The sequence below is a fragment of the Carassius auratus genome, unplaced genomic scaffold, assembly GCF_003368295.1.
Source record: "Carassius auratus strain Wakin unplaced genomic scaffold, ASM336829v1 scaf_tig00214519, whole genome shotgun sequence".
In the NCBI taxonomy this organism is placed as follows: Eukaryota; Metazoa; Chordata; class Actinopteri; order Cypriniformes; family Cyprinidae; genus Carassius; species Carassius auratus.
Genome location: NW_020527691.1, coordinates 138,195 through 157,464, shown reverse-complemented (window position 1 = coordinate 157,464; position 19,270 = coordinate 138,195). Strand labels below are relative to the sequence as shown.

General features: G+C 39.8%; 1 protein-coding gene across 1 annotated transcript; it reads right to left on the bottom strand.

The window, feature by feature from the left end:
• Window positions 1–390: 390 nt before the first annotated feature.
• LOC113092209 (CMP-N-acetylneuraminate-beta-galactosamide-alpha-2,3-sialyltransferase 1-like) lies at window positions 391–10,910 on the bottom strand. Its single transcript, XM_026257838.1, has 6 exons — window positions 10,434–10,910; window positions 3,792–3,979; window positions 3,088–3,267; window positions 1,545–1,590; window positions 1,266–1,385; window positions 391–819 (listed from the first exon to the last, which is right to left on the bottom strand). The coding sequence occupies exons 1-6, from the start codon at window positions 10,704–10,706 to the stop codon at window positions 652–654; spliced, it is 975 nt and encodes a 324-aa protein (XP_026113623.1). The 5' UTR covers window positions 10,707–10,910; the 3' UTR covers window positions 391–651.
• Window positions 10,911–19,270: the final 8,360 nt, after the last annotated feature.

Sequence of the window (19,270 nt, the reverse complement as noted above, 5' to 3'; positions counted from 1 at the left end):
TTGTAGCTTTATTCCTAGTTTCCGTGTTTCTTTCCATGTTCCTAGTTTGGCCTTTGACCATGGACTGTTAACTTGCTTTTTTGTGTGTTTGTTTGTGTTTGATTGTTTGCTGCCTGCCCTGACCATTGACTGTTTTGCGGATTACACTTTTGCCTCTGCTTTGGAGCAGGTTTTGCCACTATAATAACTTACGCTACATGGCTACCCTGCTATCCTGCTACAGAAAAAGTTTTATTCAGGTTTAGAGATCGCAAACCCAAACCGGACCAATCAGCTGTGAATAAATTGTCATTTATATAATGCAATGAAGCCACTCCCCCATATCGCTCACTCCAAATTAAAGTAGTTTACGTTCAAATAATGTTTAGAGACAAAATTGCTTGACTTTTGTGTCTACATGTTTATATTTACATTATACATAATTGTTTATAATTCATTTAATACATTTATATAATTATTATAAGAATTAGTAGTTAATTTAAAGCTTCTCATTATTATATATCCATGCATAATTTAATTTGGTGCCGCAAGTTGATCTCAAGGAATAGGAATAGGAATCTCAACTGAAAGTCTTTGCTGCACAAATCAAGAAAACATAATATTCAGTACTGCAATGCAATGTGATATTGTGCACTAGAGAGTGTTTCTGCTTCATGTCCAACCCATGTGAATCAAAATCTTGTTTTCCTGTTGGAGCCGATTCAGTGTTTCATTTTCAAATTTTCCAGCATGAACGCCAATCTCATATGAAGTCAGTGTTTTATCAAAATAATGATGCCAGATTCCATCACTCGTAGCTCCAAACCCAAACACATTCACCTGTAAGAGATTGAGTAATCCATGCATTATTAATTTCTTTGTCACTGTGAAGAAAAGTCTTATTCAAGATAAAAAACAAAAACAAACTATTATTATTTGAGAAAACACAAAAATAAAAGCCCTCTTTTAAAAAGAATATGATAAAAAATGATTCCTCCAAAAATAATATCACAATTCAGTAAATTTTTGAGGATAGTATTGCTGAAAGTGTAGGATATGGCATTAGGATATGGTTCAGCTCCTCTTGTTTCATTCCTAACACTTTGCTGAAAGGCCTTTTGTTTTTGTGTAAACAGTCTGGAGCCTTATTCATTCTTAAACCCAAAATCAAATATTTGCTGTCACCCGGGGTTGCTCTATTGTGATTCCTTTGAATCTCTGTAAATCCTGGCACTCCCTTAACAATGACACCAATGCAGCGCCACAACTCAGAATGGGAGCTTTACCTCATCACAGATGTGAAGAGCGAATATCAGTGTTAAGAAACCAGTGGATGGGTATCTGCCATGCCTTTCTGCCCAGTTATCATAGACATATCTTATGAATTCTGGGTGGAGGATCATCACCTAAAGACAATGACAGAAATAAAATCAGACATTTATAAAACATGCATTTACAGTATCAAGATTTCAATCAGGCAATATCAGTAAGCTATACAAATCAAAACAAATTAACATCTGTTATTTGACTGATTGGTTGATTTCATGAGAAGGTTTGTTATTCACCTTATCCTTATTTGCTTTGATTGTAGACGGCACTTGTACATATGTTCTGAGTAAACAAACAAATCATTTCAGATCAAAATTCATATAAAAAAAATTAGTTTTAATAAACAATTTCACAGAAATTCCATCATAGATTTTTACTGCTGATTTTTCATTATCACGTTCCCTGTTTGTGTCTTTTATGCTGAAGTTTTGGTCTTTCATGTATTCTAGTCTTGTAGTCAGTTGTAGTTTCATTGTTTATTAGTTCCTTAATTGTCTCTAGGTGTTCTTTGGGTGCTTCTCATTTCTTATTTGTGCATCCTTGTTGAGGACAGAGGAATCAAAGGATGAACATGTGAATATTCTTGTCCACTATGCCTGAACACTTAAAATCATTGTCAGCTGTGCTTAAGGGATCTGCCCTTATGTTGTTGAAGTTCGTTATTTAAGGCATTCCTAATAAATATTAATAAAGTAAGGTGCCCTGATGAAATACATGACATGTATGGTTTATTTAAAGTGCAAAGGTAAAAATAGGTAAAAAGGTGAATATTATAAACAGTTTTCACGTGCATATGATATGAAATTTGTTGCTGTGCATATGATACACAGTTTTTATGTACATTTGATACGCATCTACCCCACAGCCCTAAACCTACTCATCGTTTAGCATATACATGCCAAAGTCCATTTTTGCATATCAGTACCATGAGTTTCTGTTTTTATTTGGTATACTATTTATATGCACTTTCATGAGATTGGGTTGGTGTTGGTTGGGTCTCTTGCTTCGCTTATTCCCTAGCTGTTAGCTGGTATTTAGTTTCTTAATGCTATGTGTTTCAATTCCTATTTTAAAGAAATAAATTACTTTTAAAATGCATATAATTAGTACATAGTTTTTTATGTATTACAGGATGTATAACTTTATGTACATAACATGGGGGCAAGTTGTGGTCTAATGGTTAAAGAGTCAGACTCATAACCAAAAGGTTGCGGGTTCGAGCCTTGTAGGGACTGTTGGTGGGGGGGAGTGAATGTACAGTGCTGTCTCCTACCTTCAATTCTGAGCAAGGCCCACTGCGTGTTTGTGCACTTTGGATGGGATAAATGCAGAGCATTAATTCAGAGTATGGGTCACCATACTTGGCCACATAAAAATAAATAAATTGACATTTTCAGTGGTAGGGTAAAACAACTCCCTTTTACCTTGTCAAAAACAGATCTGTTCAGAGTGACCCATTTCTGTTCATGTCTCTTTAAATTCTAATGAGCTACTGCTCACTGCACCCCATCTTCTATTAAAGTCACCAGTCTTAATTATGCAGTTCTAACTACTCAAAAACTATTTAAAATATAAAATGAGTAGATGACTTAGTGAAGAAAAAAAAAAAAAAAACACCTTTATAAACCCTCTACAAAATGTAGTGTAGTGGACGCGACAAAGTGACCGTTTCTGAACTTTCACTGATTATAATGAATACAGTATTTTGCATTTTGCATCTGATGTCCCCTTTAAATTGTATCACTGTCATGTATTTATTAATGCATGGTTAATTCTCACTGTGTGATGTGTCTAGTGGTGAAGGCACTGATGAGCCACTGAATGTCCAGAATCTTAAATGGAAGAAGTACTAGATGGGTGGAGTTGTCTAAGTCCATGGCACTCTCGGGATACACAATCCGGTGAGTTGTCTTTGACCCTACATCCTTCTCATAACCTTCTGTCTGGCCTTTATTCATCCTAAGAGAAAAATACACAGGAGTTTGAAGTGTGCTTGATATTCTAATGAAAAGCCTTTGAGGCATCTAATCTGAACTCATGGCACATCATGGCAGTGGTATTCTATAAGACACTATTATGAAAGTGTTTCGTTTTTCATGGTTGTCGATTCAGTTAAAGGAGTAGTTCACCCAAAATAAAACCTTGATGAAACTAACTCTCCTTTAGGCCATCCAAGATGTTGAGGAGTTTCTTTCTTCATCATGACACATTTGTAGAAATGTAGCACTACATCACTTGTTCACCAGTGGATCCTGGACTGGACACTGGAGTAGTGTGGATTATTCTGATGTTTCTATCAGCTGTTTGAACTCTCATTCTGATGGCACCCATTCACTGCAGAGGATACACTGGTGAACAAGTGATTTCTCCAAATCTAAGTTTATACATTTTAAAGCTATATTTCTCCAGATATGTTTTGAAGAGTGATAATCTTAATTAAAAAAACATCATATCTATATTACTGAAGCAATCTTATTGACTACCTTATGATAAAGTCATGGAAATCTATGAGAGGCCCGTAATTGGATCCCAGCAGGTTCCCAGAGTTGCCCACCACAGCACAGGTTCTGCAGCGATCTGGACCAGTATCTGAGTAGTGCTCTTCATCAGGGAAGAGAGAAAACAACTGATCCATCACCTTTGTGTAGTTGCCGGCATTTGATTGTAGCTCCTGTATGATATTTTAAAGTAATTTAGCAGAATTAAGTATAATATCCACTCCAGTAAGTGTGTTTATACTGCATAAATATACTATTTCAAGCAGTTTTCAGTGCCTTTTGATTATAAGTTGTCATAATGTCGGTACACAAGTCAGTGACACCAACCCATTATTTCAGCACTAGTGATGCACCTGTATGCATATTTCATATGGATTACACAATTGGAGAATATTTGTTTTCCATTTAAATTGGTTCATTTGAAAGCAGACATTTTTCATGTCTGTAAGGCAGATATATGCAGAGTTTCAGTGTTTCGCACTCTAGTTCTGTCATGATTCTGCCCTCGTGTCCTTGGTTTTTCCCTAGTCTTGAGGCAGGATCATGACAGACCCATGTTTTGTGTACAAGCACATGGCCTTGTCTTTGGGCCATGTGCTTGTGTTGTCTCGTTCCCTTGCCCCGCCCCCCTTGTTAAACTAGTCGTGTCGTGATTGCTATCTGTGCCACCTGTCGTGTCTTAATTGTTCCCCTATTTAGATCTCCTAGTGTGCTCTGTCTTGCGTCGGTTCATTGTTCATCACTTGTGATTGTACCACATTTGTGATTGTGATTGTTCCTGAAGAAGTGTTTTGTATTTCTGTGAGTGTTTGTTTATAGTTAGTGTTCCCGTGCTTTGAGTCTTTGTTTATCTCGTTAACTCAGTCCTGTTCAGTTATTTTGTATTTCCCTAGTCAGTGTTTTCCCCCTCGTGGATTTTTGTTTTCCCTTTTTTGTTAAATAAATCCTGTGTTTCGTTACTTCCTGTCTGCACCTGAGTTCCTCCCTTACCAAAACCCTGACAGAATGAACCGACCAAAAAGGAACTCAGCAGGCAGGAGGTCCCCCGAACTCCAACACTTGTTGGAGTTCCATTGTCAATGTTGGATGTCATCCCCCACCGACAGGAAGGGGGTCACCCTCCCATACTCGCCCGAGGGGGAGTGGATCCTTCAGAATTATGCCCGGCTGTGGGAGAGCATCTCCCAGGAGGAGCCACAGAGGTCCCCTCCACCTACCCAGCTGCCAACGATCCCAGAGGGTCGTGTCCTGGCCGTGGCAACCCTGGGGGATCAGGCAAGTCCCTCCCAAGATCCTGAGGCACCTCCCACTACCTTAAGTCTCCCCAACAAGCGAGGGAGACGGTTTTCATGGGAGTCAGCTTCAGAGTCTTCGGCGTCCGAGGCTGCCCTGCCCGAGACCAAACTCCCCCAACCCGCCTCTGACCCAGCTGTAGCCTCTGCACTGCGCCCGAGGAGGAAGAGGAAGAAGAAGGGGCCTGCCGGTCCTGTGACCCTGTCTCCTCCCGTGCCAGCTGCGGTGAGCGCTGGCGTGCCCGTGCCAGCAGCGGTGAGCGCTGGCATGCCCGTGCCAGCTGCGGTGAGCGCTGGCGTGCCCGAGCCAGCAGCGGAGAGCGCTGGCGTGCCCGAGCCAGCAGCGGTGAGCGTGCCCGAGCCAGCAGCGGAGAGCGCTGGCGTGCCCGAGCCAGCAGCGGTGAGCGTGCCCGAGCCAGCAGCGGTGAGCGTGCCCGAGCCAACAGCGGTGAGCGCTGGCGTGCCCGAGCCGGCAAAGAAGAGAGCTGTATGCAAGTCTGCAGTCGTGAGAGCGGAGGAGAGTGCCGCGGCCGACTCTGCAGCAAAGACTCTAGTACAGTCTGTCTCATCTCGTAAGGAGATGCCAATTATCCTAGCTGCTAAAGCCTTGTCTAGTCTTGTCCAGATCCTAGAAGTCCTCGTCAGTCCTGTCTTGTCCCCAGACCCTGTCCCCAGAAGTCCCGAGTGTCCAGCCGTTGTCTCCCCGTGTCCTGTTGTCCCCCCGAGCCCAGTAGATGTTGTCTCCCCGTGCCCAGTAGATGTTGTCTCCCCGTGCCCAGTAGATGTTGTCTCCCCGTGCCCAGTAGATGTTGTCTCCCCGTGTCCAGCTGATGTTGTCATGTGTCCTGTTGTCCCCCCGCGTCCCGTTGATATAGTCGTCCCTCGTCCAGCTGTTGTCGTCCCTCGTCCTGTGACCCCTCCTGTCATGTCCTCTGTCAGTTGTCCCGAGACCCCTTCCCACCCCTCACCACCCAGACCAGCCCGGACCCCTCGTCGTCAGCCTTCGGCCCGCCCTCCTAAGACTCCTGCCCCACCCTACCACCCTGGTCTGTCCCCCATGAACTTTGTGGTCCCGCCTCCTCCCCTTCCCTGTTTGTTTTTTTTGATTTGTCACCCTAACCCTGCCATTGTGTACTCATGTTTGCCTTTGTTGTTATTTGTCATGTCTTGTTGGTTTGTGTCTGTGTCCCAGTCTGTCATGTCAGTCATGTCCCGTGTTTGATGTTCCCTTGAGGAAGCCGCTCCTTAAGGGAGGGGTTCTGTCATGATTCTGCCCTCGTGTCCTTGGTTTTTCCCTAGTCTTGAGGCAGGATCATGACAGACCCATGTTTTGTGTACAAGCACATGGCCTTCACACAGTTCACACAGACTGAGATGGCAGAAAAGGTCATCATCTGTTATGCAGTGGGTAGCCGTGATTTTGCCAAGTAAGACATGTTCAACATCTTTTGTTGATCCTGGATCAACATTACGGTCAAAAAATATAGACTTAAGCCAGTCCCTACCTCTTAAACCTACCCATAATTTATTCCTAAAATCAGTGCAAAATGATAGCTGATTAACAAGGTTGTAGAAGAATCGGTAACATTTTCTATGAAGCCTATTTATAATATATTATAAATGGGTATAATAGGGTATTCTTAAGGCATAATGTTAATGGCACAGTGCATTAAAACACCTAATAATATGTTATATCAACTCATGAATGATCATAACAACAATTATAATACAGAGTTGTACCCTGTGACATCGGCAACCGAGAACTCCTTGCAGTAAAGTTGGTGCTGGAAGAATGGAGACACTGGCTGGAAGGGGCCCGGCAACCATTTCTTGTGCTTACCGATCACTAAAAACCTGCAATATCTAAAGGAAGCCAAGAGACCTAACCCTCGCCAGGCCAGGTGGGCTCTTTTCTTCACTCGGTTTCATTTTCAGATCACTTATCGCCCTGGATCCAACAATAGCCAAGCGGATACCCTGTCCGTACTGTATCTTACCCACAAAGTTATTTGTATATCCTATTCAATGGGACTTAGATGAATTGCTCAGAGAAGCTCAACAGCAACCCATGCCACCTGCATGCCCACCGGGAAGGACGTTTGTACCCAAGGATCATTGCAAGGCTCTGATTTCCCAAGTACATTGCTCAGTGGGGACAGGCCACCCAGAGGTAACAAAAGCTCTTGCTTCTTTGCAGTGCAAATATTGGTGGCCAGGCATGCAGGAGGAAGTGCAAGAGTTCATCAGAGGATGTGTGCTGTGTGCTATAACCAAGGTCCCATGACATCTACCCACAGGAAAACTGGTACCCTTACCTATTCCCCATCACCCATGGTCTCACATTGGGGTAGATTTTGTCATGGATCTCCCAGTTTCTGGTGACAAGACATGCATACTAGTGGCCATTGACAGATTTTCCAAGGCATGCAAACTAATCCCTTTACAAGCTCTTCCCACAGCATTTGAGACTGCCGAGTTATTGTTCGAACACGTATTCCGGAACTTCGGGATCCCAGAAGACATTGTCTCTGATCGGGGGCCACAATTTATTTTGAGGGAATGGAGGGCCTTCTTTTCTCTATTAAATATCACTGTCAGTCTCACTTCTGGTTATCATCTCCAGGCCAACGGACAAACGGAACGCAAAATCCAAGACATCAGACACTTCCTAAGGATATTCTGCCACCAGAACCAGAACCTGTGGAACAGTTACCTCATCTGGGCTGAGTATGCACAAAACTCGCTCCATCAATCATCCACTAACCTCACTCCCTTTCAATGTATTTTAGGCTATCAACCCCCACTTTTCCCCTGATCATGTGAACTTTCAGAAGTCCTAGCAGTCAATACCTGGTTCCAGAACAGTGAGAGGGTTTGGGACCAGGCTCACCAGCATCTCCAACAGACAGGGAACTGGCAGCAGTACTTTGCTGATCTCCATAGAAGAGCAAATCCCACGTACCAACCTGATCAGCTAGTATGGTTCTCTACCCGAGACATTCGTCTAAGACAACCCTGTAAAAAGCTCAGCCCTAAGTATATTGGACCATTCCCCATCGAACACCAAGTTAACCCTGTCACGTACCATGAATTAAGAGCACTATGAATACACTCACCTGCACCTCAGTTCCCTGTCAAGTCCCCAACAGGAAAGATCCTCGCAGTTGTCTCCCAGTGCCTTTAAGTCACGTAACGTGTACTCACCTCAGTGTTACACTAACCTGTGTTCTTGTTCTGCTGTTCCCAAGAATGTGGATCACTGTGCGATGCCATGTTATTCTATGGTCGCTATATTCTCCCATGATCATTCCGAGTGGATGCTGTCTTTGGCTTGTGAGAAGGAAGCGAAGATTAGTGAGCGATCTATAAATCTGGCTGTGACATCTGAGATCCAAACTCTCGCACCTGTGCGATTCCCCTGTTCTACGAATTATACTACATGCACTGGAGAAATGGAACTTAAATGTGCAACTAGCAACAACGATACACTGCGCACTTGAACTCTTAATAAATAACACCATTCTGAATTCATCTTTACCTCTGTGTCCCGAGTCATACCTGACAGCTGCAAGTTAGAAGCATCAGACTGTCCTTTCAAAGTTAGAACTGCCCCACTTTATAGAACAGGCTTTGTGCCAAAGACGCATTGTAGGTTACTGGTTCATGAAACGTTCCTCATCTTCCATAATACGTTGCACACACAAAAATATTTGGGTGGAACTGTTCTGGAACAATGTTGAAATACAACTTAACCACTGATTTATAGTTGTGTCCTCTTTTGGAAGAACAAACAAAGTAGTTTTTAGGAGGGTGAGGTTGACTGTTAACTTTTATAAAGAATATCTCTTTGGATTTGAGACTTTAGTCTTTGAAACTTTACAGATCTACTTCATGCACCAAGAGCTTGAAACACTCTAAAGAGAAAGGAAAAATGTAAAATCACATCATATGACCCCTTTAAAGTTACATGGATTAAAAGACAAATAACTAACTTGTGGGGTCCTTTTGGTAGGTAAGGGATGTACAGATCCTTCTAAAAAAATTGCATATTGTGATAAAGTTCATTATTTTCAATAATGTAATGATAAAAATTAAACTTTCATATATTTAAGATTCATTGCACACCAACTGAAATATTTCAGGTCTATTCAGCGTATTCAGTGTAAATATTCAGCGGCCTTAAGCTCATCCAGAGTGTTGGGTCTTGTGTCTCTCAACTTTCTCTTCACAATATCCCACAGATTCTCCATGGGGTTCAGGTCAGGAGAGTTGGCAGGCCAATTGAGCACAGTAATACCATGGTCAGTAAACCATTTACCAGTGGTTTTGGCACTGTGAGCAGGTGCCAGGTCGTGCTGAAAAACGAAATCTTCATCTCCATAAAGATTTTCAGCAGATGGAAGCATGAAGTGCTCCAAAATGTCCTGATAGCTAGCTGCATTGACCTTTCCCTTGATAAAACACAGTGGACCAACACCAGCAGCTGACATGGCACCACAGACCATCACTGACTGTGGGTACTTGACACTTGACTTCAGGCATTTTGGCATTTCCTTCTCCCCAGTCTTCCTCCAGACTCTGGTATCTTGATTTCCGAATGACATGCAAAATTTGCTTTCATCCAAAAAAAGTACTTTGGACCACTGATCAACAGTCCAGTGCTGCTTCTCTGTTGCCCATTTCCTGCACACGCCTGTGCACGGTGGCTCTGGATGTTTCTACTCCAGACTCAGTCCACTGCTTCCGCAGGTCCCCCAAGGTCTGGAATCAGTCCTTCTCCACAATCTTCCTCAGGGTCTGGTCACCTCTTCTCGTTGTGCAGCGTTTTTTTGCCACACTTTTTCCTTCCCACAGACTTCCCACTGAGGTGCCTTGATACAGCACTCTGGGAACAGCCTATTCGTTCAGAAATTTATTTCTGTGTCTTACCCTCTCGCTTGAGGGTGTCAATGTTGGCCTTCTGGACAGCAGTCAGGTCGGCAGTCTTACCCATGATTGCGGTTTTGAGTAATGAACCAGGCTGGGAGTTTTTTAAAGCCTCAGGAATCTTTTGCAGGTGTTTAGAGACGATTAGGTTAATAGCTCGTTTAGAGAACCTTTTCATGATATGCTAATTTTTTGAGATAGGAATTTGGGGTTTTCATGAGCTGTATGCCAAAATCATCAGTATTAAAACAATAAAAGACCTGAAATATTTCAGTTGGTGTGCAATGAATCTAAAATATATGAAAGTATATATATTTATCATTACATTATGGAAAATAATGAACTTTATCACAATATGCTAATTTTTTGAAAAGGACCTGTATATTGATTTTGCAGTAACCTTTCTTACCTTCCACCACCTGGAGACATTTGCACTCAATACACTGTTGTTGCTGTTGAGCAGAATTGGTACGTTGGGGTCGTATCGCTCACTGAACCAGTTACTATTTCCTCTGTCTGCCACACAGATATGGCAAGCACATGGAGAGCTCTCAGATAGAAAACCATAAGAACCATAGTTGAAAACCAACAGAGAGTTTTGAAAGCACAGAAGTAACAAGATGATAGTGGAGCTCAGGAATGCGGTAATGTAGCGCTGATGTTTCACTCGTAAAACCCTCATCTTTACGTCAGTGATGTTGGAGGTTTTGCCACTTTAAACTGAAGTATTACAGACCTATAGAGGGAAAAGGAGTGGTATATATTAAGATCCTCAAGACACATAATATAGTAACAGTTGTGTATTTGTTGTAAATATTCATCTCAGTGCTTAAAAGGTTACTCCACCCAAAAATATACCTTTTGATAATTTACACCCCCATATCAATCCAAACATGAGTGACTTTTTTTTATTATTACCTAAATATAAGTTTATTTTTAGAAGAAACTATAAAATAGTATGCAAGCATTTTTACATGACTTGTATAATAGCTAGTTTTCTCATGTATGTAATATGGCAGATTTTGATCAGATTTGGCATGTAATTATTTTAAGATAATAATAATTTTTTTTTTTTTAGCTCTGATTATTAAACATGCACCCCTAAAACGATTCAGAGTGTGTGGTCAAGACTATTCATGGTTTAATACATCTGTTTTTTAAATACCTAATAACTATAGTGATTGGGAACAATATAGGCCACTAAACAATGGGTCAATGACAAATAAGATTTTCAAGAAGAAAAAAAATATTTTAAGCAAAACGGTTTTAAAATGCATTTTTATGTCCCAAAAAATTTATTGTGTTGTTTTATATTGGTTTTACAGCATTTTAGGCAGCATTAATTCATTATTAAACAAGATTTCTGATTTTACCACCCAGAAAATGTCAGGTGGGGCGAACATATATTAATTAAAATTAATATACATTTAATGTACTTAGCACTACTGAGACTTGTAAATATGAATCATTGTAGTGTCTAAAATGTATATCACATGGTAATTTTCCTTTCTATTTTTTTATGTAGTGCCCTTTTATTCCAAATCATATAAACGGCTGCTTTTCTGCGTATTCAAACACCCATTTTTCCATAAGGACTTTTTATGTTTTGTTTTTAACTGTAAAAATGATTTGTATACATTATATACAAGTTTACATTTATATTTCTTACTTCATTTTGCAATTGCAGTGGTAATTGATACATTTAAATGTGAATTTGTTGGTTGCACCACCTGACCATGACCGGTCGCACCACCTGACATTGTGATCAATAATGATTGATATTCACAAAGTAAAAAGAAAGATATGTCATTGAATTTTATTCAGGTTTCAATTGGCTTTTTATTTTAATCCTCTGACCAATTTATACTCTATCTCAATCATATAATTACATTTCATTAACAAGAAAGTGCAAAACAAAACTGCATGTTATGATAACATTTTTATCATCGTTTCTTTAAAAATATAACTTTGAAACCTCAAGGAACACAATTAATAAATGAGAAAATTTTTTATATGAAACAGTAAATTAGTGCAAATTTTGGTCCAAGAAACATTAAAGGTCCCGTTTTACGTGCTTTTTTGAAGCTTTTATTGTGTTAACAGTGCGCAATATAACTTGTTCATGTTTCGCAAGTAAAAAAACACAGTATTTTTCACACAATTTACCTATTTGTGTACCGCTGTTTCACTGTCATAAAAACGGGCTGATGACTTCCTTGTTCTATAAAGTCCCTCCTTCAGAAATACGTAACGGGTTCTGATTGTGCCAGCGATTCCTGCGTTGTGATTCGACAGCAGCTTACAGCACGCTGCCCTCCTGGTAACGCTAGTTGGAGTAGTTTTGAGAAGCAAGTGTGCAGGAGCGTGTGCTGGAGATGTATTTATAGTCACATGAGCGATTTTACTGACAGATGCGCATGAAAATCGCATTCGTTTTTTTGCACAGCCCTAACATCTAACAAAGCTAAACAGCGTTGCCCTTTGTGTAATAAGTTACAGAACTGTTAAATGCACCAACGTAAATAATAAAATACACTTACCAGTTGTGGTCCATAAACAACACCTTCTTCAGACAAAGAGGGAACTGCTCCATCTTTCAAGAATAATCTTTGAACGAATAGGGCATTAAACTGATTGAGAAAGTTGTCCTCAGCAAACTGTCCTCAGCAAAATATGCTGCACTAAGTTTTACATGTGGATTATAATTTTCCGGAACCGAGTTAAACATAAATTGTAACCATTAATCTCCAAGTTCAGCATCCCTGGGAAGCCCAAACAAAGATGATTGGACTCAGAGATGAAAATAACAGCGTTTCAACGACATGGCGAAAAACACAAACACAGCTCTTCCTTCTTTCTGTCGGAGCGCAGCAAGGCCACGCCCCCTTTTTTGTGAATTCCTGTGGGCGGAGGTTATTCAAAAAACTGTTTTAGTGACGTCATTACTGCAGGAACTAGATGGCTGTAGTCCAAACGGGTCATTTTTTGTAGGCGAATTCTGTTAAATCAAATATATCTCGCTTGGCACTGAACTTTGAGCTTTAGAATTTTACAGATATTATTTATACTCTAACAACAACATTACACACTAACTAAAGTTTAAAACATGGAATCACAAAGAAGGGGACCTTTAAGGGCAGAATTCAATCTACTGTTCAATAGAAATGTGATGTCATATGCTGTCAGATGGTTTTCTTAAAGGAACATTCCATAAAATTGCATTTTTATGTCGGTTGCTCTCCCTGACATTAGTAGAAGTAAAAGTTTTTTAAGTAATAGAATAGTTTTGAAATAGCACTATTTCCCCTCGTTTATAAGGAATTTAACATAAAATGATGCCAAAATATTTGATTAAGAATTTAATTGAGAAAATTAAGATTAATATCTCAGTTTTGTTCTCTGCTTGTATGTTCGGACAGTCGCACCACCTGACCTTTTTGGTCTTTCAAACACCAAAACTCAAAAAATCGATTGAATTTCAATAAAATGAAAAGGGTTTCTTATAAAGGACATATTGTAGATCCATTTGATATATTACATGTATTTATTCAAATTATTTTTAGGAAAATAATGAATTCGGACACAAAAAATACACGTCATGTCATTGACCCCAATACATACTAAAATTATAAAAAATGCAAAAAGTGTGTATGATAAACATTTTAATGATCCTAATAAATTTTGGAAGCTGGTAAAATCACCAACTGGGAAATAATGAAGAAATAAAGAAGAAATTAAGTAAAAATATAATGTAGCAGAAGCTTTTAATTTACATTTTACTAATATAAGTTCAATCACTCCATCTGGTTTCTCTGTAGGTGCAGATGGTAATAATAAGATAATATAGCCAAAGTTTTTTTTTTTTTTTATACCTATTTCCCCGTCTCAGGTTCATAAAGCCTTGATAAGTCTTGATTGTAAAAAGTCTGCTGGCCCTGATCAAATAGATCCTTAACTTCTTTTTATATATATATCTACAGACTTAATAGCAATACCTATTGCTTCTGTTTTTGGTGGAGATTCCACTGTACTTTGTTAATTATCTACCTATATGATAAATGAAAAGTAAAAGTACAATTAATATTTTATGTCAAACTCAATCAGGTTTTAGACAAAGACATATTACTATAACTGCTGCAATGTAAGTCACTAATAATATAATAACTGCATTGAATGATAAAAAAATCATGTGGGGCACTTTTTATTTATTGATTTATCGAAAGCATTTGATTCTGTGAATCATGACCTTTGTTGCATAGGCTTAAATGGGTAGGTTTAGTGATATAGTGTTGCAGTGGTTATCTGATTATTTTATATATATATATATATATATATACAGATTGAAGTGGTTGCATCTTACAAATATCTTGGTATCTGGCTCAATGATAAACTGATATAGAAAGTATTTTAAAGAAACTGAGACCAATGTTAGATTTTTATTTTCTTTTAAAAACATTTTTTTCTCCTTTGTTGTTCAAAAAGGTTTAGCAGAAACTATGGTGATATTAGGCTGGACAACTTCTTTAAGTGATACTAAACTGTTTCCACATTTTAGTTAATTTGCATCAATAAATCAAACAACAAAATAAGAGTAACTGGATGCTGTTTATATGTGGATGATACAAAAACTATGTTATATATTTAATGGATTATATAGATTTTTATAGTAGAATATATATAATACATTTAATTCCTTTAAAAAGTGGCTACAGCACCTAAAAAAATATTTTATTGTAGTTATTGTAGAACTACATTTAAGTTTTGTCCTGTGTCATCATTTAAAACTTGATTTATTCATAAAAAAAAATTCTTAGTTGCCTATAAAAACTGACTTACCTACTGTAGAAGAATCTCTGAAGGTGTATTCCACAGACTCATCAACAGACTGGCATAGTGTCAAAGCTTAGTTTTTTAGACCTAAAGTGTATGTTAAGACTCTGCTGATGTTGCTGATGTGCTGAGTATTGTAACCAGTTTAATTTATGTAACCTGTGTTTGGCAGTAAGGAGGGGTTTATATGTGACTCCCTCCCTCTGGTAACTCCTGTTAATCCACCTGCTGCCTGGTTTCATTATATGGCACATGACAGTGTACCATCCTTCCCAAAGATGATAATTTCTGGATTCTCATAATCAGTTATAGTAAGGGCCATTCCATAGGGTGAAGGTGAATCAGCTCCAGGGTTTTATTTTCAGTTATTCAAACTTTAAATAAATTTAATATATAAAGCTAGCAAAGAAAATGCGAGAAAAATATATTTATATCAAAGAATATTGTCACTGTGAAATGAATCTCTTACTTAAATCTGCAGTCTGTAACTGTTTTTGGTTAAAAAATATCCTTTTTTTTTTCAGCAGTGTTCAAAATTATTGCCTTACTTTAGCCTGATTTAAAATGGTTAGTTTATAATATTGTCCCAAAAATTTGAGCATTCTGCTGTGTCATTATGTCATGTCTGTAAACCCAAAGTTGTTGTCCTGGCTACTAGGGTATCGCATGTGAGGATCCTACAGGTGGCGAGATAGTTTATAGCCTTTTCTCACAGCAGCTAGAATAATTAAGTGAATTACTTTAAAGGTGGATTGTAATCCAGAAATGATTATGGGTTTATGAAACAAATGTGAATGAAATTCTATTCCAGTTTTATGTGCTTCTGATTACAGATATCTTGGGATTACACAAGATTTGTATTTTAAAAACAACCAGTTCAAAGAGAGCATAGTAAGATTTTTGGGTAAAAAAAAAATTCTTAATATGAAATTTGAATGGTATGACAGTTACAGATTAGACTGCACAGAAATTGAAATCTACACACTAATACTATACTCATAGTCACACAATGCTTATGTTGTTAACATTAATAATTGGAGAATAAAGTATGAGAATAATAATAATTTGCACGGTTTAATTTGATATGAGTTAATCAATCTTAAGATGAAATCACCATTTGTAGTGCAATTTATTTTTTATTTAATGTTTTTTATGTTGGAATGTTTTTTTTTTCCTCAGTTGGTCAGTATATTCAAACTAGGGTCAATCAAAGTCAAATGTAAGTCAATATTAGTATACCTGAATATGTTTGTCTATATGTGCGTGTGATGTAGCTTGTGTGTGTGAAAGGATGTGTTGGCTGTTGATAGCACATTCTTGTTAAAACGTGAGGTTTGACATCTGCAGGGTGTCCGGTAAGAGACTTGTTTGATATTTGGGAGTAACCCGTTTATATGTCACTAAAACTACTGGCAGTTGTCTGTAAATTGTGTTAAGCTAATTTGTGGGTGTATATGTGTGTGGTTTTTCTGTAAAAAAATAAAATCGAAATAAAAAAGATATACCAAATAAAACACATACAGCATAAGCATAAATGGTAACAAATGTCGAAGCAAAGTAAGTTTTTTACAACTTTAGAATACTTAGAAATGTATATCTATAAAAGTGCTCCCAAAGTAAAAGTTTTTGTTTACATCATATATATGTGTACTGTGTATATTTATATTTACTATGTACTGTATACAGATGTAATAGAATATCATCAAAAAGTTGATTTCACTAATTATTCAAAAAGTGAAACTTGTATATCATATTCATTCATACATTCATACCTTTTGCTGACCTTTCAAGGGCACCTCAGTCGTGGTATTGCCGGCTCGAGACTCGACTCCACAACCTTAGGGTTAGGAGTCAAACTCTCTAACCACCAAGCCACAACTTTCCCTTTTGGCAATGTGGGCAGGTGCCAAATTATGCTGGAAAATTGAATCAGCATCTTCAAAAAGCTGGTCAGCAGAAGGAAGCATGAAGTGCTCCAAAATTTCTTAGTAAACGGGTGCAGTGACTTTGGATAAAAAAAAAATGGACCAACACCAGCAGATGACATTGCACCCCAAATCATCACAGACTGGGGAAATTTAAAGGGATAGTTCACCCAAAAATTATCTCATGAATGACTCACCCTCATGTCGTTCCAAATCTGTGAGACCTCCGTTCATCTTCGGAACACAGTTTAAGATAATTTTGATTTAATCTGAGGGCTCTCAGTCCCTCAATTGAAACTGTGTGAATGGTATAATGTCCAGAATGTCACATGGACATCTTCAAAGTAGTCCATGTGACATCAGAGGGTCAGTTCTGCATTGTCTTCTCTTCCGGGTCTGTTGTGAGCACGTTCAAGTGTAACGTTAGTGATATCCAGTTCGCAAACTAATCATTCGATGTAACCGGATCCGGATTTCTTGTATAGCTAAAAGGCTGGAGAGACAAAGGAGACTAATGCTGGAAGGGAATCGGAGGTACAAGTAGCAGCTTTTAGCGTACACCAGTTAGCCTCTGGAGCATTATACCATAATGAAATCTTGGAAATATTAGTGGACCGGTAATAAAATGTAAAAATTGGCAGGGCTAAACCATCATCATCTCTATGGCCCTGAAGATCAACTTTGTTTGCTTACCTGCGCAAATAAAAAGGAAATTGTTTTATCAGGACAGTTAAAAAAAGATTTAGGTAGAAAAATAGGGATAGATTGAAAGAGGAATAAAAGTGGAAGAACATTTATTTTATTGGTCTCCACTCTCCCTACCAGAGAGAGGGGTAGGCAGTCCCAAAATTTTTAAATCAAGTTGGGTGTAATCAATGAAATGGAACATGGGAAATGTAATCCGGGGTGACAGTCTGTGTAATGGGAAGGCGACCCTAAGGTTGATTATCTTAAGTGGCTCCACCTGTGCTAATTAGGCTAAGTATCTGACGTGCTCCTCCCGAACCTTGTTATGAAACTACATTTCACGAGTTCACACTTACATATAATTAGCTGTAGTATTATAATGGATATTTGGCGTTCTGTCCGGGGAAGGGGCTCCGAGCTCGGGAATGGCCCGAACCGAGAGTACCCCCCAAAAAGCAATAGCGGAAAGGACAGCCGCCAGACTAATGACCCCCCCACAATAGCGTTGAGATCTGGCGGGGGCTGATATTTAGAAAGTCAGCTGGTTGGCAGGTCGGAATCAACTTTACCTATTTGGAGAGATAGGCCCTACCGGCTGCTTGTATCGGACTACGTGATTTGGGGCGCCCGGTCGGGAGGGCTCTTACCGTTGCACAACCGGAGCACCTCACTGCATTGGATCGGATGACCCTACCGGCTGATAGCGGAGGAGCAACGTGATTGGATAGCCTGACCAGGAGGGCCCGAGTTGCCTCGACTGGAATAGGTCACGGTGTTGGCGTACGGGCCCTACTGGCTGATGAGCCCCTGCTAGTCAGTGGGCAACCAGGGCAGATAACTGACCGAGAGGACCTATGAAGCCTCCGCTTGGAGATCAAGACTGAGGACGACGGACGTGTAGGTCCTCTCAGTTGAGCAGATAAACAGGCTTTGGGCCGCCGACAAAGAGTACTCTTGCAACACCCGATGGGAGATCAATACTCACGGCATCAGATGGATAAGACCTGTTTGTGGGCAGCAAGAAAAGAAAACCCAACCGGGAGCACTCTCGCCGACATCTGACACGAGCACAATACTCAACGGCATCAGACGGGTAAGCCTCGCCGGCCGGGGAGCGGGAGGAGGAAAACCCGACTGCGCGGGCTCTCGCAGTATCCGATGGGAGATCAGGACTCAGAACATCGAACGGGTAAGCCTCACCAGGCGGGGGGAAAAGATTTGGACAGAGTTTGGCGGGAGGTGGAGACTCTTGTCGTCGTATAGCGAGTACTGTCACCCGCCAAACAGGAACGAAAAGTTAGGTGGCCGTGAGACTCTCGCCGACATCCGACGGGAGCTCCATACTCACAGCGTCGAATGGGTAAGCCTCGCCGACAGTAGAAAGGAAAAAGTAATGTGGTCTAGACGGGAGACTCTCACCGACGTTTGATGGGAGGCAAATACTCATGACATCAAACGGGATAGACGTGTTGGCCAAGACGTGTGGCTTGGCGAGAAGAGCAGCTGTCACGATGACGTTTGATGGTGTTCAACGGCCGTGTTTAATGATCATGGGTATCAGCAAAAGTAGCATATCTGAAAAATCCCCGGTATGGATCTCCTCGGTGGAAGAAAAATTGGGTCTGTGATAAGATGGCAGACAGAGCGAACCGGAATGCTGATAAACCATCAATGGAGACAGGTAGGCTAATTCAGCTATATATATACCCTAAGGTTGATTATCTTAAGTGGCTCCACCTGTGCTGATTAGGCTAAGTATCTGACGTGCTCCTCTCGAACCTTGTTATGAAACTACATTTTGTTT

Excerpts from the sequence above, each read along its gene's own strand:
- LOC113092209 (XM_026257838.1), bottom strand. The coding sequence starts at position 10,706 with ATGAGGGTTTTACGAGTGAAACATCAGCGCTACATTACCGCATTCCTG. Across the intron at positions 3,268-3,791 it reads TTCCATGACTTTATCATAAG|GATGAATAAAGGCCAGACAG; the intron begins GTAGTCAATAAG and ends TTTTTCTCTTAG. Across the intron at positions 1,591-3,087 it reads ACCACTAGACACATCACACA|AACATATGTACAAGTGCCGT; the intron begins GTGAGAATTAAC and ends TTGTTTACTCAG.